The sequence below is a fragment of the Rutilus rutilus genome, assembly GCF_951802725.1.
Source record: "Rutilus rutilus genome assembly, chromosome: 25".
NCBI classification, from domain to species: domain Eukaryota; kingdom Metazoa; phylum Chordata; class Actinopteri; order Cypriniformes; family Leuciscidae; genus Rutilus; species Rutilus rutilus.
In genome coordinates this window covers 15835811-15860726 of record NC_140229.1, presented here as the reverse complement: position 1 = coordinate 15860726, position 24916 = coordinate 15835811, and the positions used below count along the sequence as shown (strand labels likewise).

At 41.8% G+C, this 24916-nt stretch overlaps 1 protein-coding gene and 1 pseudogene across 2 annotated transcripts; both read right to left on the bottom strand.

Moving 5' to 3' along the window:
- Positions 1–18016: 18016 nt before the first annotated feature.
- On the bottom strand, positions 18017–19002 carry LOC311284809 (lectin-like; annotated as a pseudogene). The gene is made up of 2 exons: positions 18614–19002; positions 18017–18270 (listed from the first exon to the last, which is right to left on the bottom strand). The product of its transcript is annotated as a lectin-like (transcript).
- A 20-nt stretch (positions 19003–19022) lies between these two features.
- LOC311284808 (P-selectin-like) lies at positions 19023–20757 on the bottom strand (the record flags this gene model as incomplete). Its single annotated transcript, XM_084400021.1, has 4 exons — positions 19023–19029; positions 19176–19421; positions 19774–20104; positions 20664–20757. The coding sequence occupies 4 exons, from the start codon at positions 20755–20757 to the stop codon at positions 19023–19025; spliced, it is 678 nt and encodes a 225-aa protein (XP_084256147.1).
- Between the last annotated feature and the right edge of the window lie 4159 nt (positions 20758–24916).

The following is a 24916-nucleotide window of genomic DNA, read 5'->3' as shown; positions in this document are numbered from 1 at the left end:
TACTACATATGAAATACTGGGTGACTTAGCCCAAGGGAAAGACACAGGCTTCCGTTTAGGAGCAGCCGTGGAAGAAATACAAATATGGGATCCCCGTAGGGTCACACATATGGGACCCAGCCTAGACCTGGTTCTCAAGGATTCAACGGATAAAGGCCTGGCGACGGACGCTCCGCCATGTCCGGGCCGAGGCTAGCATGTTCACCACCTTGTCAGGGCAGGAGGCGGCTTGGATGCATTCTCAAACTGCACGCTGCTGCCCACTGCTGATAGAATAGGCGGATGAGAGTGGTGAGGATTCTCTCCTCCTACTGCTCTCTGGGCCCTCTTCGGACCCAGAGATGGAAGAAACTGCTTTTATTGAAAATTTTGGTACCGCTGGTTTTAAGGCCAGCAGCGGAACACACATAAAAGGGAACAAAGGATTTTCCACCCAACCCTCTTCCGGGGAAGGGAGTGGTGTGGTCACCATCTCCTGGAGAGCAGTCCCATCCATCTCCTGGTCGCCCGTCCTTGGCCCGCTTACCTCTGGCTTTGCCGCCCCTCATGGTGGGGGCCTGGACGGACACGGTGGCCTGCCTGCAACTGACTCCTCGGCGCCACTTAGGTGGAGGATGCTTTGTGGCACGGGAGCAGGGGCAGATGCAGGAGGACGCCCCCGGCAACGAGCAGACTGAGTGGTGGGGTGGAGGCAGCAGCTGACCATCACCTGAGGATGTGTCTAATCGACTCAGTCTGCTTTTGTACAGCCGAGAACTGCTGGGCGAAGTTCTCGACCGCGTCGCCGAAGAGGCCGGTCTGGGACACGGGGGAGTTAAGGAACCTGACTTTGTCGGTCTCCCTCATGTCAGCCAGATACAGCCAGGTATGGCGTTCCTGGACCACCATAGTGGACATCGCACGTCCCACTAACCGCACGGTGACCTTCGTCGCACAAAGCGCAAGGTCCTCTGCAGCACGAAGTTCTTGGAGACTTGTGGATCATGACCACCCTCGTGCAGGTCCTTCAGTGGACCTGCAACAACGCCATGGCGTGTATGGCAGAGGCGGCTTCCCCACAGGCCTTGTAAGCCCTGCCGGTTAGGTTCGACGAGTACTTACAGGCCCGGGAAGGGAGACACAGTTCTCCGCGCCAAGTGGAGTTAGGGCACAGTTGCATAGCTCCACTGGTGGGATACGCGTGTAACCCTTATCCGCCCAGCCATCAAGGGTGGTGAGGGAGGAGGAGCCACTGGGGCGGTTTCTGGCAGTTAAAGGTGCCATCCATGCCCCCGTTAGCTCCTCATGCACCTCCAGGAAGAAAGGCACTGGGGTGGGTTGGTGAGAACCACCCCGAGATACCAATCATCCTGCCTCGAGGGCTCGGGACACGGTGGAGGGTTCCACACGAGCCAGATCCTGTTGGTGGCCCGGGAAAGCATGGCCATCATCTCCGGGTCCGACTCGGGCCCGAATCGTCATCCGCAGAGAAGTCTGACCCACCCTCCGATGCAGTGATCAACATCTGTTCATCATGGGGAGCGCCGAAGGAAAAACTGGTACACACCTCGTGGATGGTCCTGCACGTTCCGTTGGCGGCTCTATTGGCTGCGGAGCGTGAGAGGGATGAGGGTTCCTAGGGGGTTGGTTTCCCGAAGGAAGCGCGCTCACTGTAATCCTCAGGTCACCCACTCCAGTACCTGAAGGGTTAGATTGCGGCAGAGGCGTGGGGACTCCGCCCCTTTGCAGGAATGGGAGTCTCGACCGAAGCTCCGAGATGGTCATCTTCCAACAATGAGTACATGACTCATCCACGAATGCTGCCTCAGCATGTTCAATGCCAAGACACGCGATGCAACGTTCGTGACCATCCCGCGATCCCAGGTAACGACCGCATCCAGAAACACACAGGAGACATCTTTAAAAAGACGCGCTCTACCCGTGTAAGCTCTTTTAGGGACTGCTCTCCTTGGTGCTGAAGCACGCATGGGAACAGTCACAGCGAACACAGACAGGAATGTGCAACTGTTGTGCGCTGTCTCTCTCACTAGCGTTCTTCCCAGCCGTGAAAACAGCTTTTCAGCACTCTCAGGGTGCACCTTACCAGCTGTAAAAACAGCTTTTTATGTTTTTGCTCTTACAGAAAACAAAAAATACAGAGAGAGAGAGAGAGAGAGAGAGAGAGAGAGAGAGAGAGAGAGATTGCGCTGTATCGCCCACACCAGTCTGGACAGGTCCCGTTGAGAGCTCGCTCGTCTTTGTAAACACTCTGTATATAGAGAACACAGCATCGAAGTGCTCGGCTCCAAAGCAAAAAGATGAAGTGCAATCGCACCTGCTGCTCATTATATACCCGCGCTGCGTGGCTGAGCAGCTGATGCAAATGATTGCACGCCAATGTGCATTGGCTCGTTTAGATTCACTCGAAGTAGATTGACCTCTCTAGCGAGATTCCTATTTGTCGGTCACGACGTACGCCGAGAGTGACTGACTGATAGGGAACTACAAAATCTTACCATTGAAATAACTTGCTATTAAGTAAATGTGTTTCCTTTATTATGATCTTTCACATGAAGTGAATGCAAAAGTAATATGTCATAAATACAAGTTTGATATGTAAATGCCTATAGAAATTATTTCTGCTGTAAAAAGTGTTGCAAAATCAAAGTGATCTCTCTCTAATCGTAGCACACAGCATAACAGTGAACTGGTCAAAGATGTTTTTTTTTTTTTAACAATGAGGTCCCTGAAATCAAACAAGTCAAAGCCAGACACAATGTTTTTCACTTTGAAGTGCCACATAAAAATACACTGTTTTGACCCTTAAGGTAAATTTGAATTTACAAGCGTTTGCGTCAGTTAATATAGAGGCAGCAAAAAGGCAACAACTTTCAGCAGACACATAGATTTGTTTGACAACAGACTTTTTAAAGTATAATTTAACATATTTGAATTGTTTTCCTATATTATTTATACTGGATTTATGTTCATAGTTAAACAAGGTTTACAAGATTTTTCTGTTCGAAAAACAAGCAAGCTTAATTATAAGACCTATTAAAAAATTATAAGAATCTAAGGCAGCAACTCATGAATCATTCACATACTGTAAATGATCTCAAACTGCATTGTGATAAGACCCAAGATGGAGAAAGAGAGAAATGTAATTGTAATTGTAAATAAACATTTCATTCTTTATTTTGTTTTTTTAAAAGCTCATTAGTAGATTGTCCTGTTAGCTTAGCAACATGCTAACATCAAATTCTAATCTAAATAAGTATTCTCTCGAGCAGAACACTTGTTGTAACACAATAAGTTAAAGTTCAATAAATCAGTTACTTATGTAGCTCCGTGATTAATTGTAAGTAGGTTTATTATTATTTATAAACTATTATAGCATTTATTTTATATTTTGAATTAGCTTTTATTTTTATAATTTAGTTTCATTTTAACTTTAGTTTAAGTTTACTAGCACATGTGTTATGTGCTTTTGCCATTTTTATTAGTTTTAGTTTTTTCACATTTCCATTTATCTTTAAGTTTTAAGTCATTGTAGTACTTCAATAAAAAATAAAAAAAATCATCTAATATTTACATTTTGTTTCAGCTTTTTTTCAATTTCCGCAAACATTTAATAGTTCTATTTTTAGTTTACAATAACAAATGTAAGCTCCCTAACAAGCTCACTAACATATGGAACGATGATATGAGGTTAGTTTAAATTTCTACTCAAAGAAAATTCAATTGGTAATTTACTTGCATCCAACACTAAGTATACCAACACTAAGTATAATAATTTGTACGTATGGTGACTTCCTCTAATCAACGTGCAAAATGCCTCCCACAACATAGCACCTTGAATGTGGATGTTTTTGCAAGTTAGCAGCTGTGAGTTTCACTAAAAGCAGTTTAACTAATTATAGTGTCTAATTAACCTTATTAAATTTAAATCTTATAAGAAGTAATTGAAAACCGGAGCCCAGCAGGTGTTCTATTTCACTCTCTGTCTTTCTAGCACTCATTTCTCTTTTTCTTTTTCCCTGTTTCCACATCACGGCATTTTGCTCCATGCCTGACTGAGAACCTCTTCCCTGCCTTCATCCTTTGGGCTCCGAGTGAATATTTTCTGCGCCTAAAGCTCTGAGAGTATGCTACACGCCAGAGGGAAACTGAGGCACTTGGAAAATCAATGTTGGCCTCTCTTTCTCACAATCCTACTTAGTTTGTGTTTTTTCCTTTCAATAATTAATTAAACTGCCAGCTTTATTCTTGATCTCATTCCGAAAATCAATGAAAACGCAGGGTCTTGAAGAACTATTTCATTTGATTTGTTATTTATATAATTCTCATAATTTAAATAGAAATTATGAACATTTATCAATTATTTATTTATTTATGAATGAATGAATGAATGAATGAATGAATGAATGAAAGAATGACCATATACAGGCCTGTCACTTGTTTGTCAGAACCTCATAAGTTTAAAATGCTTATGATTTAAACACAACAGTACACATTTTTAAAGAATCTTTACGCAGATCTCTCCATAAAACTATCATGACTAGAAAGCAGAACTGTTGTCTCAGTCAAAAGATCCATGAAAACGCCTCGGTTACGACTGTAACCTCGGTTCCCTGAAGAGGGAACGAGCGTTGCGTCGAGAATGACACTATGGGGAACGCTTTGCGTGATGACGTCTTGAAGCACATGTAAAATCAGTCCAATGGTGTGGCGGAACGTCAGAGGCGGGTGACGTCACCTACCAGGAAACTATAAAAGCCGGCCCGAAACAGAAAACGAAAGCTTCGTAAAAGTCTGAAGTCGAGCTGACAGGCATGAAGGAGATATGGCAAGGCGACGCAACGCTCGTTCCCTCTTCAGGGAACCGAGGTTACAGTCGTAACCGAGGCGTTCCCTTTCAAGGGAACTCCCGTTGCGTCGAGAATGACGCTATGGGGAACGTCTATACCAACGCCTCCATAGCTACGAATGTCAGTCCTGTGTGTAATCTGGTGAGCAGCACTAGGAAGACAGAACATGAGACCCTGGAGCAGAGTCTAGATCCAGAGAGTAAAACCTGACGAAAGTGTGCGGTGAGGACCAGCCTGCCGCATCACAGACGTCCTGTAATGAAACTCCTGAAATAAGGGCCTTAGAGGCCGCCATACTCCTCGTCGAGTGCGACCGGACAGCCAAAGGAGAAGGCTGCCCAGCCGCCTCATAAGCAAGTGAGATAGCCTCGACCACCCACTTGCTCATCCTCTGCTTAGACACTGGACCTCCTTTGTTAGGGGACCCAAAGCACACAAATAATTGATCACTTTTACGCCACAGGGCAGCTCTGTGGACATAAGCGTCTAACGCCCGCACAGGGCAAAGCAAATTATTAGCCTCCTGGTCAGCATTTTGAAAGGGAGGAGGACAAAAGGCCTGCAGAACAATAGGTCTGACCACATTAGCGGGGACCTTGGGAATATAACCCGGTCTCGGATGTAGAAAAGCTTTAACCATACCCGGAGCAAACTCTAAGCATGACGGAGCAACCGACAATGCTTGCAGATCCCCTATTCTCTTAAGAGAAGAAATAGCCAGAAGGAAAAGAGCTTTCAGAGTTAGAAACTTCTCAGGAACCTCCTCAATGGGCTCAAAGGGGGCCAGGGACAGGCCTTGTAGAGCAATGGACAAGTCCCATGGTGGCACCCTAGAGCGAACTGCAGGCCTCAGCCTCCAAGTGCCACGAAGGAAACGAGATATCAAAGGGTCTTTCCCCACAGACATTCCACCCAAAGGAATGTGGTAAGCACCTATGGCCGCCACATAAACCTTTAAAGTGGACGGGGTTAGACCTGCTGTGAACCGGTCCTGCAGGAACTCCAGCACTGTACCAATTGGGCAGTTAACTGGGTCCAACCGACGGTCACTACACCAAGAAGTGAAGACCCTCCACTTCAGGGCATAAAGTTTCCTCGTGGAGGGAGCTCTGGACTGTAGAATGGTCTCAACAACCTCAGTTGAGAGACCTGACTCTATGAGCTGGGCCCCCTCAGAGGCCAAGCCCACAGGTTCCACAGTTCTGGGCGGGGGTGAAATATTGAGCCCCCTGCCTGGGACAGAAGGTCTCTCCTGACGGGTAACTCCAGAGGATGCCCGTCGAGGAGGGAGACCAGATCGGGAAACCATACTCTGCCCGGCCAACACGGGGCTATAAGAAGCAGGCAAACCCGGTCCCTGCGAACTCTCTCCAGAACTCCCGGGAGCAGAGCAACTGGGGGAAAGGCGTACAGACGTAGCCTCGGCCACGTCTGAACCATAGCATCCAGTCCAAGAGGAGCTGGATGCGTGAGGGAGAACCAAAGTGGACAGTGAGACGTCTCTCGAGACGCAAACAGATCCACTTGTGCTTGGCCGAACTCCCTCCATATAAGCTCCACCACCTCGGGGTGGAGCCTCCATTCCCCGGGCCTCGGCCCCTGCCTCGACAGAGTGTCTGCTCCTATATTCTGGACCCCGGGGATGTAAGCTGCCCTGAGTGACAGTAACTTCCCCTGGGACCACAAGAGGATATGGCGTGCCAAGTTGGATAACGGGCGCGAGCGCAAACCCCCTTGGTGGTTGATATAGGCGACTACCGACGTGTTGTCCGTATGTACTAGCACATGGTGTCCCCTGAGATCTGTGATAAAGCTCCTCAGAGCCCGGAAGACAGCTAACATCTCTAGGCGATTGATATGCCAGGAACGATGATGGTCTTCCCACAGACCTTGAGCTGAGCGACCCTCCAGGATCGCTCCCCAACCCGTGAGGGAAGCATCCGTCGTTAGCAGTTTGCGACGACAAGGAGCTCCCAACACTGGGCCCTGGGACAGGAACCAAGGTTTCTTCCACATAACCAGGGCACGTAAGCATCGCCGCGTGACCCTGATTGTGCGAAATGGGTTGCCCCTCGGGGAAAACCCCCTGGTCCTGAGCCACCACTGCAGGGGCCTCATGTGTAGCAGTCCAAAAGGTATCACGTTGGAAGCTGCTGCCATGAGACCCAACAGTCTCTGGAACTGTTTGACAGTGAGTAGCTGGCCTAGCTTTACACTTTTCACAGCTGCAAGGATGGACTCTATACGTGGCGGTGACAGGCGCGCCTGCATCGACACTGAATCCCAAACTACGCCTAAGAAAGTGGTCCTCTGGAGTGGAGAAAGCACACTCTTCTTGGCGTTCAGCCGTAACCCCAACTCTTTCATGTGGGCGAGAACAACATCTCGATGTTGAACCGCCAACTGATGCGACTGAGCTAAAATCAACCAATCGTCGATGTAGTTCATGATGCGAATACCCTGGAGCCGCAGCGGCGCCAGGGCTGCATCCATGCATTTGGTGAAAGTGCGGGGTGATAAAGCTAGGCCGAATGGAAGAACACGATATTGGTATGCTTTGCCCCCGAAAGCAAACCTCAGGAACTTCCAATGACACGGACGGATGGAAATATGGAAATATGCGTCCTTGAGGTCTATCGTGACAAACCAGTCCTCGGACCTGATCTGTGGCACGATCTGTCTCAATGTTAACATTTTGAACTTGAGCTGCATGACTGACTCGTTCAGAACTCGAAGATCTAAAATGGGACGCAATCCCCCGTCCTTTTTCGGAACTATGAAATACCGGCTGTAAAACCCGGTTTCCCTGTTGGAGGGAGGTACATATTCTATGGCCCCTTTCTCTAACAGAGTGTTTACTTCCTGTTCCATAACCAGAACCTGCTCGGGGCCCACCACTGTGGGCAGGACCCCCATAAACCGAGGTGGGCGTTTCTTGAATTGTATCTGATACCCTTTTTCCACGGTCTGCAGGACCCAACGAGAAACATTCGACAGTAGCTTCCACGCTGTCAAAGATTCTACTAGAGGTACCAGCCTCTAGAGAATGGTTTCTGGATTTCGTTGTTGTTGAGTAGTCAATTCGTCGCCCTGTAACGGCGCACCGGCAGGGAACGACCGAACAGACTGCTCTAACACCCTCCTCGGAGGGGGCGGGCATCCCGAGGCCACTACGTTTCCGGGTGGTCCTTGAGATATGTGCTCGCCGGAGACCGCTGCGCCCTGTAACACCTGAGGCGGCAGGGTTGGCAGAACGGTCCCCTGAGGGTACCGAAGAGAGACGGGCACCGTAAAAAGACGTGTTCACTGTTAACTGCATCACCAAACAAACCAACGGTGGAGACCGGAGCATCTAAGAGAACGTGTTTTTCTTTATCTTTTATATCGCTCAGATTGAGCCACAGATGCCTCTCAGTGGCCACCAGGGCTGCCATAGACCGCCCGATAGATTTAGCGGTCTCCTTGGTGGCCCTGAGAGACAGATCTGTGGCTCTGCGTAGTTCAGCCACCGTGGCAGGACCAATTCCCCCGCCCTCCTCTAAATCACCCAATAATTCAGCCTGATAAGCCTGCATAAGGGACATCGTATGCAGACACGCTGCAGCTTGACCAGCGGCTGCATACGATTTATGAACCAGTGATGATGTAAATTTAACTGGCTTAGAGGGAAGTGAAGGAGCCTTCAGGGAAGATGCCGTTGCTGGAGAGAGATAGCTCGCAAGCGTCTCCTCCACCTTCGGCATCTCCCCATAACCATACTCTTTATATTTATAAATGGAGGAGTAGTGTGATGTCTGTGGTGTGTACACTCTATATGACATGGGTTTCCCCCACGATCTCGACACCTCGGTGTGGAGATCGGGGAAAAACGGAAGGCTCCTGCGCTGAGGCTGTGCACGAGATGGCAGGAAGCGTTCGTCGAGCTTGCTTTTCGAACGAACGTCCTGCCTATCCTCTGGCCACTCAATTGAAAGTCTGTCAACAGCTCTAGTTACCACATCGAGCAATTCTTCAAACGCATGAGACTGAGGTGGCGAATCCTCAGAATCAGCGTCAATACTCACAACATCCAACTCCTCAGAGCTGGACAGTTGCAGTATTGGTGCCTCTATCGGGGGGGAAGAAACCGCAACGCGTGCTTCCACACCCTGATGAGAGGCACTGGATCTGTCAGATTGATGCTGAGATAAGGCAGAGCCCGTCTCAACATCCACTGACAGATCCATTTGCGAACCCCAGGTCTGGGATCGCCGCCGAGCCTCAGCCGCGGCGGGACCCGAGCCCTGGGGAACGTGGTCGGGATTGAACCGAGCCAAACGGGATCGGAGCGTACGCAATGGAAGCGCACAGCAATGCTCACAGTCACCACCCTCGAGTGCTGACTGGGCATGCTCCTCTCCCAAACAAACAACACAAAGAGTGTGTGTGTCACCTCCCGTTAAATAACGCGGGCAGGGATGGACACACACTCGATACTGCTGCTTGCTCGCCATACTGAATAATATATATAGATATATAGACAGACAACACCAAATAAACGGACAGATTCAACACAGAGCGCAACTGAAGACTCAGAAAGCTTTCGTTTTCTGTTTCGGGCTGGCTTTTATAGTTTCCTGGTAGGTGACGTCACCCGCCTCTGACGTTCCGCCACACCATTGGACTGATTTTACATGTGCTTCAAGACGTCATCACGCAAAGCGTTCCCCATAGCGTCATTCTCGACGCAACGGGAGTTCCCTTGAAAGGGAACCCAGTATCTTGATGTATAATGTTTACGTATTATAATTTATAGAAATTATTTCTAAATTGTACTGGAGAACACAACAGTAGACATTTTTTAAGACTTTTTATGCAGATCTCTCCATAAAACAACCACAACAAGAGATTAAAATTGTTCTTAGGTCTTCATTGGCCATTTACTGTTTGTATGCATTGCATAAGAGCAGTCCTGAGAGATTTCCCTCTATTCGCCGTCTCACTCACATCAGCTCTTTATTACCGACAGTGCAGGTGGGAAAAGCTAAAACACAGGACACACTGCACCTGTTTTGAAGGTTCCTCCTGACTCGTAGTGTGCCTGAGCTGGCAGCTTTATTCTTATTCAAACACTCTCATCCTGTAAAACACGATTAGGCATGTTTACTCAAATTATTTATGGCCTAATTGTGCTTAATACCACAGATGACTTAAGGTTGTCATTTTACATCCATGCAGTATTTTTTTTTTTGAATGTCCTTGCAGTGACTGGGTACATTAACGACAAGAGCTGTCAAGCTCATAAATGATCAAGTCCTCTTACATAATCAGCACAGTGGATTACAAAACACTGAATTTTCAATATTCAAATTGGACTGCATAATTCACTGTTTTCAATGACCTCTCTACTGGAAGCTGAGAGCCGTATCTTTCCTGAAATAACTGTTTATTAGTGGCACTTTGTTAGGCAAGCACCACTATTATTGTTGCTCATACTTTATAAGCCGACTGATGTATGATTTTCACCTGACAGACAATAAATCAGGTTAACAATTCTATAGTCTTACATTAAATGGGAGAAAAAAAAGGGACAAACATAGAGACATCTACTAGCAACCACCCATATTGGTGGGTGTTTTACATGGAAAAGCACTATTTATAATTTTTATACCATCTCTAGGTCCGAAATCAAATACCTCCCTACCATAATAGTATGCAAATAACAGTATGTGAAAAAGGTGAAAAGTACCCGAATGACCTACTATTTCCGAGAGATTCTGAAGTGTACATTCGATGGACACTTTACTATCCCATGAAGCCACAGGAAAGGATTTATGAATGGCAGTGAAGCAAAGCCACTAACAGTAAAAGCATGTCAGATAAAGTCAGAATTTCATTCATACTTCCCATATTCATACTATATAAACATACTTTTTTAATGGTCACAAAGTAAATTCAAATTCAAGTGTAGTACCTACTCGATTTCGATGCTCCATGTAAAAATCAGATAAAACTAAAATTCTAGGGCTGCCCCCCAAAAGTCGACCAAACGTTAATCGACAAGAAGAGGCTTAGTTGGACAAATTTTAATTAGTCAGTTAGTCGCAAAAAAAATCCTCCACTGGTGGCGAAGTTGCGCAGTCTGTGACTGACAGATTGTAACAAGGCTTGTCCATGTGGTAATTACCATATATATATATTACCATATATATATATATTATATATATATATATATATTATATATATATTATATATATATATATATATATATATATATATATATATCAGTGGCGGCTGCTGGTCTTTCAAAGAGGGGAAGCTCATTTTCGGCCAACATCATAAAAATATTCATTTATTTATACGTAAATTCTACGTTCCTTTTCAAGAAAATGCTCTGTGAAAAATGAATGTAATAATATAATAAAGGTATAAATAATAATATAATAAAGTATAATAATAATAATGCTACTAATAATAAGATATTTTAATTATTTTTGAATTATTACTAATAATAATCATATAAAAAAAATAATATAAAAAATATAATAAGTAATAATATAATAAAGGTATAAATGTATAATTGTGTGAAATGTATTATAATAATTGGCTAGCAATTTCGACAAGCAAATACCAAGAAATAGGTTGCAGCAGTTTGTCTTTGAAAAATCCGCGATGGGACTGAGCTCGAACAGCTTCAACATCAGCGACTTTTTATTGTATGAAATCGCTGTCAATCAAAAGGAGACACAGCCTTTCGACAGACCCTCCAATCATCACGCGGAAGCCCGGAGTCCAGGCCAGCCCACTCCCCGTTCACCCCCAGAGAAGCTGAGCTTCCATGGGCGGGACATAATCGCAGCATTTATCCAATGACCGTCTAGTTTCGAAGCGCTGAAAAAAACTGTTCGAAGCAGCCCCATTGAAGTCAATGGAAGCTGGGCTTCAACAGGGAAATGCACTGTGACGCTACGGGAATGTATGAGAAGAAAATAGAGTCAGCCGACCTGCTATCTGTAACTGATTCTGAACGAACTCGTCTTTGAGACGAACGTTTTCTAACGCATTTTAGTCAATAAAATGTTAATACAATAGTACATATTTGACCATTCATTTTTTTGACATTATAGGGGAAGCCGAGCTTCCCTTGCAGTCTTAAAGAAATCGCCACTGATATATATATATATATTGTCACGGTTCATGAATTCACTGCCTTTTCCTTGCCTCTGCCTTTTCCTTTTCCTTGGGTGTGTCCTCCGATCACCGCTGATCATCAACGCCAGCTGATGCCAATCTACTCACTTATATTATTCTCTGTGACTGGTGTCTTCTGTTGTCAGAGTGTTGTGGTGTTACCGGTGTTTGTTCCAGTCCCGTTTTGGCTGTCTCCTGTGATCTTCGTTCCTGTTGAATTGTTCGTCGTGTCTTCACCTCCAATGATCATCGTCACTATTCTGGATTCGGACTCTAGCTTCATCCACCACCCATCACCAGCCTGGTTGCCGTTGAAGTCCCTGCGTCACTCTCCCGCCCCAGTGTGTCGTGTTTGTGTGGACCTGACCTCTCTGTTTATCTCTAAATAAACATACTTTTACCTGCATTTGCCTGTTCATGACAGAACGCTGTGGCAGCAGGTGGGTCCACGATCAGCTTAGACGAATTAATCGCTCGCAGTATCAATCGGATGGACTCACAGGAGGAGAGCATCGCGAACACGGGGCGGCCGGTACAAGCTTTGGTGTCCGAGCTCACCCAACAGTCTCGTCTTCCGGTTCCGGAGGCGTACTCAGGAGAACCCAACTTGGGTCCTGACTAGGTGCTCCATGCACTTTTCCCTACAGCCCCGTACATTCAACAACGAGAGATCGAAGGTGGCCTCCGTATTGATGCTGCTGACTGGGAGGGCGGCATGGGGAACGGCGGTGTGGGAGAACCAAGACCCATGCTGTGCCTCGTTCCAGGCACTCACCGAAGAAATGAGAAGAGTATTTGACCGGTCAATGGCAGGAAGAGAGGCGGCCAGAGTCCTCGCCGACTTACAACAGGGTGATCGATCCGTGTCCGACTACTCAATCGAATTCCGTACTCTGGCGGCCGAGTGCCAATGGAATGAGGAGGCGCAGTGGGACATGTTCCTGCGTGGACTGGCTGACCGTGTCCAACGAGAGATCTACGCGCTGGACCTTCCCACAAGCCTGAATGTGGACGCACGTCTCTCCAGAATGGAACGTCACGTTCTTCCAGTTCGATTTCCTGGAGTGACGGAGGACCCACGGACCAGCGGCGGGGACACGGTCAGCCCAGTCGTCGATCACGAGCCCATGCGTTCGCAAAATCAAACCAAATTCGAGGAAACAATGTAGAAATGTGAATGCAAAAAGATATATTGGCTTACCGTATCACTCAGTTGAACAATTTTCCATCTTCTCAAACTCTGAACCCCACTTATTGTCACAGGCGCAAGTTAGATTATTCAACTGACAAATTCATCCACCGTCTTCATGTAACGGCAACTAGAGTTCTCAACGGGTCGGGTCGGCCCGACAAACCCGACGGGACCCGCGGGTTCGGGCCGGGTTCGGGTCGAAAATATAATCAAATGACTCGGGTCGGGTCGGACCTCGGGCTTAATCTTTTCCAGTCAGTGAAAAAAAAAAAAAAAACATTTATTAATCATCGCTGCTGTTCACCGTAAAGAAAGTCTGGCTGCTGCGTGCAAGCGCATCATGGAGAGGGGCGGGGGCAGACCTGACGCCGCTGCGTGCACGCCTTTAGCCTGGAGAAGAAGACTCCCTGCGTCCCAATCTGCATACTATCCACCCTATCTGCCCTAAATAGTATTGACAATTACTAATGTCACATACTATTTAGGATGGATAGTATGCACATTGGGACGCAGGCATGGAGTTGGTGAAAAGTAAACTTGCCTCAGGTGAATTCACCGTCGCTACTACAGCCTATTTATATATTTAAAGTTTATTGTTTCAGTTGTTTGTATTGTTAAAACGCGTGAACATTAAAGGTTGATTTGAATTTCCGTCTGCTGGTCATGATAATACATGTATGAGAAAAAAAAAATTCCGCCACGGGCCGGGTTCGGACAGATAATTCATGTTGATGTGTCGGGTTACATCGGGTCCGGGCTTTAAAAGCCACGGGCCGGGTCAGGTCGGGTTGTTATTTTCAGGCCCGTTGAGAACTCTAGCGGCAACGTCCTCCATTTTCTGTTGCGTCACAGCAACTAATGTTTGAAACACGAACCGAAGCTCACACAAGCTTAAAAATTGCTCACAAATTCACAGAAACTGTTTATCTTGATAACAGGAATGATTATTCTGTTCAGTTGAGTCCCGCTGACAAATCAAGTTTGCCTGTAGTAGCTACTGTCTGCTTGCGTCACATTTGATCTGAATTGAGCGCGAAAGAAATCAATCCCACAATGCAATGACTTTACAGTATGAAAACATGAATATGCTGTATATTTACAGCTGTTCTGTAAAAGATACAGCATAATACTGTATTATGGAAATATAGTACAATTCTGTAAGAAATTTGCTGTAAATTTACAGTAAAGGGTTACAGTGAAGGAGTGGATCATTCAGCAAAAGGGTACAGCACGGCTATACCACACCATGTAGGGCAATTGCAAACAGAAACAAGCATATTACTACATAGAAATTTCATGTTGGCACGTTGTTTGAGCGGACTATGCTTTTCCAGTGAGTATGAGCAGGTACATGAGTGGAGCGTTCGCATGGGCCTTGAGCGACTGACAGCTAAAGCAAGAGTGAAACCTGAGCACTGAACACTGAAATAAATTATTTATTTATTATTTCGGTGCATCCCTAACATTTACAGAATAAATTACTCAGTGCACATCAAAAAAGAAATGTGACTTTGCAGTGGGACGGCATAACTGGACCAACCAGCCATGGATCGATGTCGTTGCTCAGCATCTGAAATGCTGTTTTGGTCATTCTGAAATGCCTGAGCAAAGTGTGTTGTCAGAGTTTTTCTGTTAGCTATCACTCAGAACTATCTTATATGGCTGTGTGCCCAAACAGAGATAACATGACCGTGTTTATTGTGTTTCGTCTGCGCGCTGCAGGAGACTTATGTAAATAAGTAATCTTGTTTATAGTTTACAGACTATAGACTCTGGTTATTAATAGCCCTCCATTTGGTTGGTCTCTGTGTAAATCACAAAGTCATAATCCTGACTGATGATATTATTCTTACTGACAAGATTTTATTATTTTCTACTACTGTAAACTTTTCCTTGATCAACCCCAGTGGACTTTAGAGGTCCATGACTAAAGAAAAAAAAAAAAATGTTTGTGTGATTATTTATTGTAGTGTACAATAAACCTGTAAATAGTACCATATAATATCACATTACCATGTAATCAAAGTCACGTCAGATGTCTGTTTTCAAGTGGTTGTTCCACTGTATGTTGTTGTACTGTATCATTCCACTGTACTGTATTGTGCTGACAACAAAGACAAATACAACTGTATCCCTGATAAAAAAAGATTTGTCATTATGTTTGGTTGATGACTAATAAATTGCCAAGTAGATTTTATCAGACAGATTAACAAATCATCCAACCATCTATTCTCCAAATTGATTGTTCTATGTAGGGTCACAGGGATGCTGAAGCCTATCCCAGTGTCTCGGGCCAAATTAACAAATCATCGCAACACAAAATGACACAAAATGTTTAATTAGTTTGATTATATATATATAAAAGAAAGTTCTGATAGTATGAGTACAAGCAACCTACTTCGTGTTAATCATTTTTTAGTAAAAAAAAGAAAGAAAAAAGAAAAGAAAAAAATAATTAAAAAAAGCCTGCATTCAGTTGGGATTGGCGGTATGGTTCTGTTCTGGGCAAGAACTCCCTGCGCATCCATGCAGCCGAGCATGGATAAGAGCACCCTTACGAAAAAGAAGTTTATTCAAGTGTGCTATTAGTATACTTCTTTTAAACTAAAAATAAGAAAGTATACTTTCTGTCTACTTTTACACACTGTCTTTTATAAACTAACATGTTCAAGTTTATATAGTAACAACACTGTAAAAAAAAAATCTGTTACATTTATGGTAAAATACTGGCAGCTGTGGTTGCCAGAAATTTACCGTAAAAACGGTAGCAACATTTTAGATTTTACAGACTTTACTTAAATTTACATTAATAAACCGTATTTATTTATCTGATATAATGTTAATTTACTGACCTATTGAAGTATTTATATCTGTTTTGTACCATAGTAATACACTGACATCCACCAATCACAGTGGAGATGAAAATCACATGATGAATTAAAGCTCATCACAAGCAGCTCTTTCACAAGGAAGTTAATACTTATATAGAAGCTGCACAGTGTCATTCACACAGACATTAAACACCATCATGGTAACACATGTGAAATTTAAACAATGCAATAAACATTAATTTAACAACATTAAATGTAACTTAAAACCCTAATTTCATAACTGATTAGAAAAAACTATGAAGAAACATAGTTATTTCAACAAAAATACATCAAATGTGAAGTGTCACGCAGGGAATTGTGGGAATGTCAATTTACGTTTTTCACTATAAATTATACAATGACTTGTTCTTTTTCACTTCCAAAAACTGTAAATGTAACGGTATTTTACAGTAAAATTACATTAAATGTACCGTTAGATCTATCACAGTTGTTTACCGAATATAGTAAGGAAAGCTTCACTGTAAAAAATTGACTGTAAAAATGCTACAGTGTAGTACAATGCTACAGTTCTATTAACCAATGAACAGTTTTTCACTGTAGCATTTTTACAGTCAATTTTTTCAGTGAAGCTTTCGGGTGGAATAGTTTATAGAGTAAATAAAATAAGCATGGAACTGAACCTGATCTTGTACACAGCGATAATAATTCCCTTACGAAAAATAAGTTTATTCAAGTGTTCTATTACTATACTTCTTTTCAACTAAAAAGAAGAAAGCATAGCCTTCTTTCAGTCTACATTTTATATACTTCTCAAAAAATATACTTTATGTACTTCTCAGAAATATACTTAATTACACTTAAGTGTACTTGACTTATACTGAGAGAAAAGTCCAAGTATATTTGGCCTATACTTGTACTCAATCTTTTGATCGAGATATACTTAAAAGTTTAATTATTCAAAGTATACTTGGCTTGTAGTTGTGTTAACTCTTTTGATCGAGTAGCCTATTAAATATACTTTTTTTACATAGTTTTTCATATACAGTCTTATGAAACTTACATTGTTTGAAAACATTGATTAAAATATTGATATAAAACAGATATGTTTCTAATTCTGCGTATCTGAATTTTTACACCATTATACACCATTATCTGGTTGTGCAACAACACCTGCAGTATATGACAGCCAATATGTGAAGGAAGAGTTGCTCTGATCTGACCACAGTCTGTTTCTGTGCAGACCAATCCATACAGTAGAACCAGAATAATAACGTGTAACATTCAGTATCTGTTGACCCTCTGTCTCATTTCTCACACTGGCCAGGTCAGTGTATTTCTCTCTGCAGTAGCTCTGAGCTCCAGTCCAGGTCCTTTCCTCATATACCAAAACATAATTCTGAGAGGCGTTTTCTCTACCTAAGATAAAACAATTTAGTGGATGTAAATCAGTCAAGTTATTTGTTATTTGTCAAATTTATAGCTATATAATAAAACATTTACATTTACATTTATTCATTTAGCTGACGCTTTTATCCAAAGCGACTTACAATTGCTATATATGTCAGAGGTCGCACGCCTCTGGAGCAACTAGGGGTTAAGTGTCTTGCTCAGGGACACATTGGTGTCTCACAGTGGATTCGAACCCGGGTCTCTCACACCAAAGGCATGTGTCTTATCCATTGCGCCACACCACCCCATTAAAACTATTAAAACCCCTATTAAAACACATTTTGAAAACAAAAAACATTACTAATTAGCATAATCAAAGAATGAAAAACTGTTTCATAGAATGAAAATCAGTTTCCTTTTTCTCTCAAGAATGTTGGGTTTAAATGTGGAAGAAAAATATTGAATACTTCAGGATCTTTCAGGAATGAAAATCCCTTCTTTGACAAATCTCAAAGCAAAAGAAGATTTATATAACTTTCACATGATGAATCAAACCAGTTTCCATTATAATCCATGTAAACACACAGTTAATTCGCTCCATTGTTGGGTTCACGATAGAAGTTCCTGAAATCTCTCTCTCCTTCCTGATAGAAATCATTGTTTTCCAATGACCATCTCCAGCTGTTCAGATCATCATACAGTCCAATCCAGGCTGAACCATAACTCCCATTAACTGTGTTAATCAGACCTCCATGTTATCAATGGTGGCCAGATCAGTGTAATTCTGTCTGCAGTATCTCTGAGCTTCAGTCCAGGTCTTAGATTAATTTACAAAGTGATACTAACTAACGTTAACATAGATCAAAACATTAATGCTAGCTCAGGTTCATTAATTTATTTTTATTTTTTTAAATAAATGTTGAAATTAACATTAACTAAGATTAATAAATGCTTTAGAAGTATTTTTCATAGTTAGTTCATGTTTACTAATGTAGTTAATATATGTTAACAAATGGAATCTTTTTGTAAAGTGTTACACATATTTTCGAAAAATATGATGAAAAAATAAATCTGGCAATGTTGAATAACATTTCTAAATAATTTCTAAATCAATTCAAGTCTGTCTGCCAGAGAGTGGTGTACACTTAAAAGTCAACCTTGTGCATTTCTTAACGGAGGTGCACGTAATACTCACCACTGTAGCAAATGAAAGGTATGCAATATTGCAATTTTCATCTCTCCAACTCCCAGAGTCACTAAATGACACTGCAGTGCAGTATTCACTGTTTCCAGCATTATCTGGCTGTCCTGTCCTCCAGTTACTGAATGAAGAGTTGCTCTGATCTGACCAAGATCTGGTTCTGTACAGTCCAATCCAAAAAGAGGAATAATACTGAAATAAAGACTGAAGTTTGAGGTTTTCAGTCTCATTCCTGATACTGACGAGGTCTGTGTGATGTTCTCTGCAGTAACGCTGAGCTTCAGTCCAGTTTGTGTACTGGTAAACAAACACGTAACTTGTACTAGCATTCACTCTTCCTGCAGGGAATATATGTGTATGTGATATATCCATGGTATCATAAATATATTGTTCTAAAAACTTTAAAAAGTCAACAGGAGTTCTCACCATCATAGCACACAAATGGAAGTGTAGAGTAACAAGAGATTTCACGCCATACTCCCCAATAATATGACATGTACATACACAGACTCCGTCCACCTGAGTTCACTGGTTGCTGGACATACCAGCTTTTAAATCCTCCTAATGTTGCATTATCCAGAGAGCATTTCCAGCTGTTCAGATCATCATAGAGACCAATCCAAGCTTTGCTGTAAGTCCTACGTACTGTTTTAAAGAGCCTGTTCATTTCCTCCATGTTATCAATGGTGGCCAGATCAGTGTATTTCTCTCTGCAGTGTCTCTGAGCTTCAGTCCAGGTCTTGGATTCATTTACAAAGTGATACTGATGGGTGCATGAAGATTGTGTGCAGGTTTAAAATAAACAGAGAAATACATTGATTATTCTTTACAATCACCAATATATCATGAATCTATTAAAATGGTTTTATTGTGGAGATCTTTCCAAATGTAATTAAATATATATATATGTATATATTATATTAACTGGAAAAACAGCTTTTGCATGATGCAAATTAAAATATTCAACTTATATGTGGTAAGTTGTTTCAAAATCTTTATAAAATATAATATAAATAATATCCATAAAAAAATTAAATATTCAGAGTAAATATATATACATTGACTTCTAATGACACTTTTTGTAATGCCTATTACATTTTTGGCTTAAAAGTTAAATTAACTGGTGTAAAAAGAAGAGGGAACTCACTGTTGTAGCAGATGAAAGGCATGCTGGATAAGCAGTTCTCATCAGTCCATCGGCCTAAATGGCTGAATGATACTGCAGTACATTGCTGAGAAAACCATTGGCCATAATCATATTGACCATTATCTGGTTGCTGTGAAGAATATGGAATTTGTGGTCTCCAATCTTCATATTTGGTAATCTGACCGTTTGACCAAACCCTGTTTCTGTACAGTCCAATCCAGACTCTTCCACCTGCTCTCTCAAGGATCCTCTGGTTCTCAGTCTGATTTCTCACATTTGCGAGATCTGTGTAATGATCACTGCAGTATCTACGAGCCTCTGACCAGACTGTTCATTTCCTCCATGTTATCAATGGTGGCCAGATCAATGCAGTATTGAAGTTTTCATCTGTCCAGTTCCCAGAGTCACTGATTGAGACTACAGTGCAGGATCCTGCATTATCTGGCTGTCCTGTCCTCCAGTTACTGAATGAAGAGTTGCTCTGATCTGACCAAGATCTGGTTCTGTACAGTCCAATCCAAACATTATAATAATAATAGTAATAATAATTCTGGGATAAAAACTGGATCTTCTGGTTTTCAGACTCATTCCTGATACTGACGAGGTCTGTGTGATGTTCTCTGCAGTAACTCTGAGCTTCAGTCCAGGTTTTGTACATGTAAACCCAAACATAACTAGCACTGGCATTCTGTCTTCCTAAAACATTAAATACATCAATGAGCATTAGTGAGAGCTGATTATTTCAGAATGATGAAACATAATCACGTTTTTTTCACTGTCCTACAAACATATGAATGAAACTGCTCACCATTATAGCAGATAAAAGGACGTGTATTGGAGCAGTATGATGTATATCATATCCCACTATACATATAGACACACAGACTTTGTCCTCCATAATTGTTTGGTCCTTGGTTATACCAGTTCCTGAAGTTTTTCCGTCTTTCGTTGAAGAAATCACTGTCCTCTATAGAGTCCATTTCCAACTGTTCAAATCATCATAGAGTCCAATCCAGGCCAAATCAATGGAATCGTCATTCACTGTGTCCAATAACTGGACCAACTGTTGTTCATTCTCAATGGAGGCCAGATCAGTGTATTTATCTCTACAGTATCTCTGAGCTTCTGCCCAAGTCTTGGATTCATTCACAAAACATACTGAGGGACACTCAAGGTGAAGGTGATAAAAAATTTAAAAATGTAAGAAAACAAGGACCAAATGGGTCAGTGTACTCTATTCTGTATTCTCTGATAGTCTAACTGTATTCTCTTATACAGAAATGTCAATTTACGATTTTGATGATAAAATATTTTATGGAAATCTTTGTATCACCTGATAACAGAAGCAATGGAAACATAGCTGTGGAAACATATTAAGCACATGTAAAACCTGTGATAAATAAAACAATCAATCAAATCATTTGTTCTATTTTCACTATTTATTACTTTAATGTTTTAAATGTAGGGACAACCGTTTACCTTTTGATTTGAAGCCTCTTCTTTTCTCTTGCTCTTGCTGCTTCTGTTTTAGATTACCTGACTGTCTTAATATTTATAGTGTTTACTAAATATGGGTGGATCACTTTTATAAACTCATGTGACACAAAGAAACCTGTTGAATCACATAGGTGCCATTATAAATGTACTCTATGAGAACCTTCCACATGTTGTTGTTACATGAAACTAGTGCTTTAACAACCGTTGTTCCATCTTTCTGAACTTGTGAGTGCAGATGTCTTGGTTGGTTTGTGGACATAATATGTCAACAAAATCTGTGATGCACTGCAACACTAAGCTATGGATATATATTTTAATGTTTGATAAAAGTGCACACAGTGTCAAAGCATTTCTCATGATCGTTTTTAAACCATAAAGAAAAAGAACAAAATGTAATGTCTAAATACTTAAAAACTCAAGACTAAATCATTTATTCCTGCAACTCATGTTTTGATCAGGCGAAGAACATGCGAAAAAAGAGCCAATGCCTGAATTCACAGCAAGCCTATTCATCAAACAGTAGAATGGACAACATGCAACATTCACTTGACATACTTTGTCAATAATACTTAAAAGTTCAGTGACAGTACAACAAAAAAAAACTAAAACAATGTGTAACAAAAACCAAACCATCGTCCAGGAATGTTGTCCATCCCGCTTAATGGACTGGTTTTATGGAATGCATTGTAAAGTTGCCGGGAAGACCTCACCGTATAAATTCTTTCTGGAGATGAAATGTGATTTGTTGTAACATCCCATCAATCGTCCCAAGTTGTTTGTTTCATTGTTTTGTCTGTTTAATGATGTGATTAAATGTTTAATGTTCAGTGACACATGTTGATCCAATATCATTACACAACACAAAATACTTTTATAGTTACAAAAATCGTATAGTATACAAAATATTTATAGTATACAAAAATAGTTTATTTCATTTTATTTAGTTATCAAGTTAACTTCAATGCATTTCAAACAGCTACACACACCTTCTGGTGCACCCCTCACTTGCCTAACCAGTACTCAAGGAAAGTAGCCATATTTAAACTAGCATTTGCTCATGGAAGATTACTCTATCTGGTTCGGACCTCATAGGGGAGGGAGGGTTCCATATATGTGGAAAGGTGGAAATATTTTTAGTGTTTTAGTCTGTTGGACCCTTGGTGAAATAACCTGTTTCGTTACTTTGCTGAACATATTTTTTCAACATGCTATAAGCTCGCACTCAATCGGCCCAAAGTCCGGCATCCAACCAGCGCAGAAGGTCTCTACGTGTTACTGTCTTTTCTCGAGGCAAAGTATTTTTGATTAAATGCAATACATTTTCTCATATGCATTTTCTCGTTATTTCATCTGACTCCATAAATGAAAAGGTTTTAATGATATCTGTGCATCATTAAATGTGAGTGAATGTTTGACTATTCCTTTTAACTCTTTAATGAAAATAATGTCAAAGTCAGTTAGAATAATCAAATGTAACAATTTATTATGTCAGGTAAATGTATCATGCCAGTTTCATAATCAATTCAAAGATAATCGATACAAAACATCAAGTGCTCTGGAATAAAGAGAAGAGATGCGAACCCAACATTATACATGAAGCTGAGAATCTTACTCTCCGCCTCACGGGCTAATCTGAAATACAGAAAAAGCCCTTTGCCCTTTGCTGCATTCCATCATATAGACAGAACCTCTTTCACATGGAAACATGTGCTAACAATGGAAATTTGCATTCAGAGGTTACACCTTTTGGGGGTATGAGACCATTTGCCAAGAGACCACCTTCCTTTGTGTGCCAGTTCTCTCTAAACTCTTAAAAACCTTATTACCTTTTGTTTTACTTATTTGGAAATTAGACATTTGAACCAGTCGCACAGAGACATTTCAAATGATACTAAACATGTATAATACTCGATGATAATCATTCACATTAAACCATTTAGATTCTTGGGTGAGTTTTGGTGATCTTCGCATGGGGGAGAAGGAGTGGGGGATGAGGGAAAGAGATGTATTCTGAGGTGAGACTTTTTGTCTCAAATGGTGCACAAGGGTGAGTTCAAATGTTAATTTCCAGAAAGGTCCTTTGTCCTCTCAGGGCCAGTAGACTGCCTGGCATTTATCTAATTTCTCTAGTCTTACATCCGTCAAATGTAATCTTTTCTTCTTGACTTTGTTTTTAAGCATCTCATGCCATGACTCTACAACTATAAAATACTATAAAAGGTTTTATGAAACTGCAAGGCTCTTTGACATGTTCTGGTACATGTTTTGACATGTCCTTGTTCTATTGTATTTGGTAACAAGGGCTGAGCACACCTTGCTGTATTGTTTACTTGTTGGACACGAAAATAGAGAAAAACAATTTTAACTTCCATCTTTCTCTAAAATGATGCACTTACCTGTACTTCACTGTGGGACTTACCATGTATATGTGCATGTCTGAACAAACAGAGCTTGAATTCTTTTTGATCTTCATTTTCTTCGCCCTGCATGTCGAAGGAAAATAATCTCTGCTCTCCTCAAGTATTTTTTTGTATTGTCACTGGGAATTTTGGTAGCTGATAAATTGCTGGCCACCATGTTCGAGCAATGTGTTGTGTTGAGATTGATCCATGTGAAATACCAAATGAAGTCCTACAGAAAAACAAAACTACAGAGAGGTGAATAGTATGGTACAAACAGTACAAATCATTTGCAAAGATAGCAGATAGCTTAATGTTTTTTAAACATTAAGAGTATATGTAATAAACTCACTCATGATGTGTACGTGGTCTTGGGGTTCATCTTAGTCTTGGACTTCTTGTAATATAATGAATTTAACTTGATTCTTCATTTTAGGGAATATTTTAGCTATCATAGTTTTAGTCAGGTTCATTCAAGTGTCCTCATCAATTTCATTCCCTGTTAAAACGACAGGAGTCAATATGGTATTGTGCTTAATTGTGAAAATGTCTGTTTGCTGCAATGGGGAAGTTAAAGGGGTGGTTGATTATGATTTCACTTTTCTAACTTTAGTTAGTGTGTAATGTTGCTGTTTGAGCATAAACAACATCTGCAAAGTTACAATGCTCAAAGTTCAAAGCAAAGGTGGATATTTTCTTTTAAATAAATTGCTTTTTAAGGACTAGTGACATCACAAACCCTAGAATTTACATAAAATCCGGCCCTGGGAACAAGATTTATAGATTATCATGACAGAATATGCTAATCAATGACTAGAAGATAACTACACATAAGCTATATAAATTCATCAACTGTCTAACCATTCAGAAATGTCCTGTTGCATTCTAAATGTTGTGACATCTTCTTGAGTCTAGCGCAGCTTAATTTGACGAGCGTGTCTTTTCCGCTCTGTGTGTGCGCCGTTCTTTGTTCCATGTGTGTGTCGGCGCGCAGCGCTCTCTGCTCAATGATCCGCTCTGTGTTTGCGCTGCACGTTCTGCTCTGTCGTTAACGGCCCAAATGCTCGAATCATGTACCGATCGGCGATCACGCACTGGAAAAGCAAAGTCCGCTCAAATAACGTGAAATTTAGAGGTGGATAAACACACTTTCGAGGTGGGTAAACGCTATTTCCGAATTTTGGGAGGTGCGTAAACGGCGTTTACGTGCGTTTAGCCTCCACTACATCCCTGGTTCTAATAT